Source organism: Syzygium oleosum, unplaced genomic scaffold (genome assembly GCF_021117445.2).
Source record: "Syzygium oleosum isolate NSW1041296 unplaced genomic scaffold, Sole_v2.1 Sole_v2.08, whole genome shotgun sequence".
NCBI classification, from domain to species: domain Eukaryota; kingdom Viridiplantae; phylum Streptophyta; class Magnoliopsida; order Myrtales; family Myrtaceae; genus Syzygium; species Syzygium oleosum.
The window spans coordinates 53,143-60,424 of NW_026607492.1; the positions used below are offsets into that span (position 1 = coordinate 53,143).

Here is a 7,282-nt window from a genome sequence, read left to right on the forward strand (position 1 = left end):
ATTTCTTTCCCCCAGGTAACAGCAGAGAACGCCACAGCATAATCTGCGTTTCGCCGGCTAGAAAAGTCCACCTGGTACGGATAGCTAATTTACATTGGAGAAAAGAATGCCGGGCAAGCAAAATCAAAGGTTGCATGTTGTTTGCAGATTTTATTTCTTTGATGTGTATAACAAACAAACAATTCTGTACGGTTTCTATGGTGACTGAAATCGTTTTTGCTGTCATTGTGATTCTGAAGCCAAAGCATATCGAGAACAGAAAACGAACAGCAACTCAGGAAGTCCTCCATTGCATCTCTATTTGGATCCGCCCATTTTTCGAGTCAATAAGATGGTACTTCTCATTGATTCTTTTGTTGCTCACAACATCAGCAAGGCTTATGTCGACATAGCCCAGCGATTCCTGGTAAGAGAAAAGGAAACGAGCAATTCAACCACATTAGCCAGACGATCAAGTTTAGTCACATGTAATAATGATAAATGAAGATCACTGAAGAAATCTGCATAGATACTCCAACTACTTCTATCAAACTAAAGAAAAAAGACAAATATTGTCTCGTGATTTGCATTCAGCTGAGTTACAGACGTTTTTTATTGGTTCCATCAGCATATAAGGCTAGGATGCACAAACTGCATAAAACTCTTCGTTTTTCTAACATAAGCTATCCACTGCCTACAAATGGAAACCTTCTAACAAATTACAAGCCTTTTCTCAACCCAAACATGCAATATGGCTAACTCAGAATAAAAGGAGCATAGCCATGAATTATGCTGTTTCAGACTCCTGATAAATCACTATTACACATTTGTGCAGCTTCCTGGAAAGCATAAGCTGTGGGTGATGCTGGCATTTATTACCTTTAACCGGAGACTTTGAACGGCTCGTGTACTTCCAACCACATATTCAGGTTAGTAATTATACTATTAAGTGATCAATCATCTTACAGAAAGGGCTTTTGCTTCTTCGTTCCTTAGATAATGATCAAAATCATACTTCCAGAAGAGGGTTAAATAACTTCAACAGCATGAGAATCACATACTCCACCATGCTTTTAATGGAAGCTACTCAAACGCTTAAAATCAAGCTCAGATTACAACGGCATCCTCCAATCTTTCAAGATCATGATATGATGCTGACTCGAGACATGCGTTATTCTCATCTCCTATTGCCAATTTTTAGGAGATTGCAACCCCAACTTTAGATATCCTTCAAAGACTAGAAGCACCAGAGCCAGAGATAGGAATTCCATGTCATGATTTGACCAAAGTATAAAATGCCTTGGTAAATGTTTGTAGTCTATATATACCTTAGGATGTAGCAGACCTATCCTTGACGAGGCGCTGAGAACTTCAATATGCATCTTCTCATTGGTAGGAGGTTCATCCAGTGTGAAATGGAACTCCTCCTCCCACCTTGGATCTCTGTTCTTCTTCACGGGCTGTGCAAGTTCCAATTAAAATCAGTATCTATGGACCACACATAGTCGAACATGAACTTTGTAATTCTAAATGGGGACCAGTAAGATTGACAAAACTAATCAAGGCATGAAATATTTTTCCAGTTAATAAGTGCAGCTATGTAGAACTTCATAATTTGTTGCACTGAACAGAAAGGAGTTCTCTGTTCGTGAAGAGAGTCTCCTGCCTCAGTATCAATATCACAACTATTGTTTTTCCACAGAGCACGAGAAATATTAGACGAAGATTTCCAAGGTACAGAATGAATCGATCAATCAACAATAGGAACTTGGAACATGCTTCCCTCTCAAAGTCAGAAACTGTATTTCAAATGAGGTTGGGAAGGGCATTCCACCTTAGTTTTTCTATCCTCTCCTCTGAAAAGTATCCGCGCATATGGATTGGTGTGATGCTTTCCTTCAACATCTTGCGCTTCATGAACTATAACAGCAAGCAGACCTCCACCAGCTGGAGTTCCTTCAGGGGCATTCTGAACCGTGTTTGATTCGTCAAAACCCACAGGTATCTCCTCTTCTTTGAAAGGCTTATATGTAAGCTCCACCACAAGCTGCCCTCGTGATTTATCATTTATAGGATCATTAGGATCCATTGTTTTGAGGAGGTTAAGAGTCATCTCTTTTGGCTCGTCAGGGGGTAATTCCTTCAGTGGAATAACGTACATACCCATTTTTTCATGTTTGCCTACCTAGACAAGATACAAGACAGTTTCAGTATCCAGCGCATAACAAAAAAAAAAAGGAAAGATGAGTACCCCTAGTATCTCCACGTATCTCTACCTGCTCCCAATCATATACATTAAGTTCCAAGGCCTGTGACTCTGGATCTTTAACAACAAGATTGAATTCCTGATTCCACTCAGGGTTCAAGTTCCTATGCTTCACAGTGGTTTTCTTTGAAGGAAGCTTATCCTCCGTAAGCTTCAATTTCACATAAGGATCTGATGCACCCAGCAAATCTTTCTTCTTCAGCTTAATTGCCTTCACAACCTTCACATGCAGAATTCCTACAGGCCTCTTCATCGCCCTGCAAATTCAAATTTCATTAAATCAACCTAGTCATGATCACATATATGCATATCACATAAGCTCAGATGTGCATACTTTGTTAAGTCCAGTATCGGTATTTCAAGTGTCTTGGGCCAAAGATACATGTTCGCAACCTGATCTTTTATGAGCTCCTGCAGATAAGCATAAAAAAAATTTCTAAAAAATGAGATCGACATGTAGACACCCCATTAAATTCTGTCTCACAAAAAAAAGGCAAAAATTACACCTCCATGAACCTTGTTAAGAACATAAAGTTGACTAAGAAACAAAGAATGGTTGTATTTGATAAGTACAACGTACAAATACATAGAACAAGAACAACAAACGGCAACAACAAACAAGCTGCAAGATGTCACAAAGCCTTCACTAGGGTTACAACAACAAAAAGTAACTCACTTCATTACTTAGTCAAGTAAATGTCCCATGTCGAGATTAAAAAGCTCAAAGTCATGCATAAAATGTTGTCACCTGGTGTAGAAGTGGCGAAAGAAGACTTGAAAAACCACAGGAAACCTCAGAAGATATCAGCCTTCTACTCTTTTGCAAGTTCCTTATTAATGAATTAAACTTTAGTCCTCTGACCTTATTTACCTATCTGTTTTTTTTCATTCCAACATGCAACCGGGAGTGCATACAGCAAAGAAATGCTAGCCATCTAGATCATCAAATAGTCACCGGTCTCTTTTCCTAAACATCACTTTGCATACAAAAACAAATAAGGGACAGGGTTCTGCTCCCCCACCCCCCAAAAAGGAAAAAAGAACCAACAGACGAGTTATTTTTTTCTCTATTTTTATTATGGGGGAGGAGGGAGGGGGGAGAGAGAGATTTGACCAAATGGGGTCATAAAATTTGTTAGGACATTATACAGCACCTGAACAAATCTATAAAGACCGGGTATTGACATGAGATCAGCACCAACGAGCTTCAGCCCAAAATCAACGTGTGGCTGCAAAAGAACAGATACTTCAGAGAGAAAGTCCAGACATAATTTAAGAGAAATATTATATGTACCCAATTATCTGCATGTTCACAACAAATCCTACATGAGGACACACCCATGCATCAACTAACCTTTTCCATGAGAGACACGAATATATTGGCAAAACAAGGAAAGCTGGGAACCAAGGGCTTCAGAGTAATTCGTGGTGAAGCAAATACTTGCAAATCAACTACCTGTAAGGTAACCACAAAAGGATCAACTTCTCAGCACCACCAAAGATGAGATGAAAAAGATTGGAGATTTGTCTTTACGGAACTAATATTTCCTTTACATGGAGACAAGTCACTTACCTGAACAGTTGCCTTCAAGCCAAATGCTTTAGCAGCAACAGTGATATCAGGATTTCCAGCCCATTTCAAGGATGGTTCCATAATCAGCTCCTTCTCATCAGTGACATAAACTTTCATACCTAAAAGGGATATATTATCTCAATGGAACGAAAACAGAAAGTGTTTTGACAACTTCCAAAATTTACCTCTGAGAGTTAATACAAGAAAACAGATCTACACCCAAAAAATTGCTAACTAGATCTATTACAGCCAAAAAGCTGCTAAATCATCTCATAAACAGGAATTCTTTGGTATGGAAAGAGCCATAAAGAATCTATTGAACAGATAATAACCACCAAGGAAGAAACATTCATAGTTGCCAGGATGCGTAATGTTTTTACACCTCTTCATAGCACAGATTCATTGACGGGTTGGATTTTTACACTCCAATAAAAGAAATTGACCTACTAGTTATTAGTGAGTCTCTGTTCATGGAAAAGCGAACAAAAATCGTCTGACCATTCAATAATTATGGGAAGGACACTATTTTATTCTTTGCCACACTATATATCTTTGAAAAGTGTTCCCCTAATAAATAACTCAGTAAAGGTAAAAGCACAGCATATATGATTTCTCATAAGCACACATCTAGCAAACTAGCAGGTAAATTAGCTGTTTCCCCTAGGTCATGCCTTAAGAAAAACCCGAAAGAGAATTCCTGATTCTCAGTGGAAATTGCTGGAAGTGTGTAAATACCATCTAAGTGAGAATTTTCCAGCAGTGACTGTCAACAAAAGGAATTAGCCCCCAGAAAGCTGAGAGGCTGAAAAGGCAAGTTTGCACCGGAAAGTAAACATATGCAAAGTATATAGAGATACTCACCTTGAAAAGTTGGTGGTAGTGTCCCTAATGTGAGTTTTTCAAATTCAACAGAGTCAATCTTGTACTTGGGAATTTGTTCTTCTATTATAGGTTTTGCAATATTCTTTGCAGTCTTGCAGATTGCCTGCTTGAAGTAAAAAACAGAGGCAGAGAAGTTAGATAAATAATAACACAAGCAAGAGGGAAAAGAAATGCAGAACTCAAAAACATCATAGTAACAAACCTTGTCGAGATAAGGCCACATATATCGCAAAAATGTGTTCAGCCAATCAACCTATAAAAAGAAACACAGTGAAAATATACTCATCGAATGCTGCTTCTTTTTTAAAAATCTAGGAAGCTGTCCAACGCACTTAAGCAGTTTATATTGTTAAACCCAGATCATACCCGATCATAATCAGGACTCTTCACCCAAAGGGGTATCTCAGGAAGCAATCGCTGCAGACTTTCTGTATCTTGCTCGACCAGAGGACGGATGATGGGATCCTGAACATGACAATACGCAGCACGCAAGGATCAACAAAATTGAACTAGCCAAAATTTCTTAATCGATTAATTGAGTTCCATTTTTATCACCAAAAAGTAAATATTGTAGCACGCAAAACTCTCTTCGATCGCTGACCACCTCTACTTCTTAGGGTGAAGACACAACCTTTTGATGCAACCTGATCCTTCGGAAAGTATGGTCCTTGTGTGATAAGCTCAAATTTTAACCATGACCCAAAAAAAAACGAGTTTTACTAAACATCCAGATTCCATTAATTGGTCTCCTGCGTCCTGCCATTTCTAGGACACATCAACCTCAAAGCATGCATTACATATCTCGACAATATAGCCACCAGTGTATGCAGCCTAAATCTTCCGCCCCAAATAAACTATAAACTCATTGCTTTCAATGTAGCACTAGGGCCAATTCTGCAGGAATGAAGCTTCACGTCAATGTACACTCCGAATCAGAAGAGGTCCAATATCATAACTCTATAGCTCGATTTCATTTCCGGTTTCCGACACCAAAAAAGAAAAAAAAATAAAACCTCGGAACGAAATCTCAGACTTGCTGGTATTACTCAGGCACGGAAATTACCCGAAACCATAGATGAGCACCTGAACCGCCACCAACAGCCAAAACGAAACAAACCAGTCTAGAACTCCAGCAAAATGTAGAAAAAAAACGAACAGTCGACGAGAGAATAGCGAGCAGCGTGCAAGCAAGTCGCTGACTACTAACTGCAGTTGGACATCTATTCATTCAACCAAGCGATCGAAACAATCCGCTACGATATTCAAAACCAGCATCCGTAACAGCGACAGAACGAACCTTAACATCGTCGGGCTGGAAGTATATGAAGAGGTAGTACCCGACCACGAGGCCGAGAGAAACTCCAACCCCGAACCCGCAGAACCCCAGTATGGTACTGAAGAACCCCATTTCCCAAATCGAGCTCCCTCGCTGATATATAGCAAAAACCAAAACTCCTCCGACGACCAATCCCGCTCGGAACTCGCGCCGACGAAGATGAGCGGACGGGCCGCCCCTCTCCGGATCGCAAATCCGAGCAAAACGCAGGCGGCGACGAAACAGAAAACGAGAACAGCCAAAGGAGAAGGAGAAGCAGAAGAGGAAGAAGATGACGACGAAAACGGAGATGTGGATAGAGAGCGAAACGGACCGCCGGATCGCCGGCGTCGTCGCGGATCTGAGAAGTCGCCGCGACGCTTTTGCGCAAAAGTCGGCAGGATCGATGACGAAGCTTTGGACAGAAGAGAGAGGGAATGGGAGTTGACGCACAGAGAAAGCAAGAGACGATGCGCAGAGGGGGATCTTTTGATATACTTTTCCTCGTCGAACTGCGCGACGTGGGTTCGGTTCGTTATTTCGGCGGAGCTTCCCCCTTCCGCCGGCGGTGGGCCCGGGTCCTGACCCGATACTTGGCGGGATTCCCGTGCCGACGCGTGGCGGTGCCCCGTCCGAGGCGTCGGGTCCTGCTTGATTTGAAAGGGCTGATTCGCCTGTTCGGGTAAAATTTCGAATTTTTGCGTGGGAATCGCCTGGCCTGGGGGTCGATGCAAGGCCCGTTGGAGATGTGGGTCCGAAACGATCGGGTCGGGCTAGAGGGTCAACATCCGCGACCGCGCGGACTTTGGTTCGCCCGCCCGGGAAAAAGCACGCTAAAAAAGCGGACGCCCCGGGTCAGACACGGATTTTTTTTTTTTTGAAGATTCCACCCGACCGATTCGTATGTCGGCTGGACACGCTTTTCGGGTTTACCGGGTCCGATTTCTACTTTTCTTCGAGGCGAATTTGTTTGATCCTTAAAGTGGAATTCGGTTAAGTCGTTGTGATTTGAAATTTCGATTTATCTGCCGTGTGATATTATGAAGTAGGTTTCATTATCTTGGCCACGTAGGTCGTGAGGAATTCAACGGGACAACTAAAGGCGCTGCATTTGACAACTGCCAAACAAAGTGTTTGATTACGTTCTTTTGTTCTTGTAATCGGCTTTGAACGAAAATGCGTTTGTTTAATTTTTTGATTCTGGGCACAATTTTGTCAAAAATTATTCCCAGAATCAGTTTTGGAGCAGAATCAAGAATAAAAAAAA

The 7,282-nt window shown here is 41.3% G+C and overlaps 1 protein-coding gene across 1 annotated transcript; it reads right to left on the reverse strand.

Moving 5' to 3' along the window:
- Window positions 1-94: 94 nt before the first annotated feature.
- Window positions 95-6,310, reverse strand: LOC115672439 (synaptotagmin-1-like). The gene is made up of 12 exons (XM_030594246.2): window positions 5,998-6,310; window positions 5,067-5,165; window positions 4,903-4,953; window positions 4,680-4,803; window positions 3,819-3,937; window positions 3,600-3,701; window positions 3,400-3,474; window positions 2,580-2,656; window positions 2,256-2,502; window positions 1,814-2,164; window positions 1,308-1,439; window positions 95-403 (listed from the first exon to the last, which is right to left on the reverse strand). The coding sequence occupies exons 1-12, from the start codon at window positions 6,106-6,108 to the stop codon at window positions 275-277; spliced, it is 1,617 nt and encodes a 538-aa protein (XP_030450106.1). The 5' UTR covers window positions 6,109-6,310; the 3' UTR covers window positions 95-274.
- Window positions 6,311-7,282: the final 972 nt, after the last annotated feature.

Coding starts and splice junctions, on each gene's coding strand:
- LOC115672439 (XM_030594246.2), bottom strand. CDS start 6,108: ATGGGGTTCTTCAGTACCATACTGGGGTTCTGCGGGTTCGGGGTTGGA. Junction 3,702..3,818: donor GCTTGAAGGCAACTGTTCAG/GTAAGTGACTTG, acceptor GTTACCTTACAG/GTAGTTGATTTGCAAGTATT. Junction 3,475..3,599: donor TCGTGTCTCTCATGGAAAAG/GTTAGTTGATGC, acceptor GTTCTTTTGCAG/CCACACGTTGATTTTGGGCT.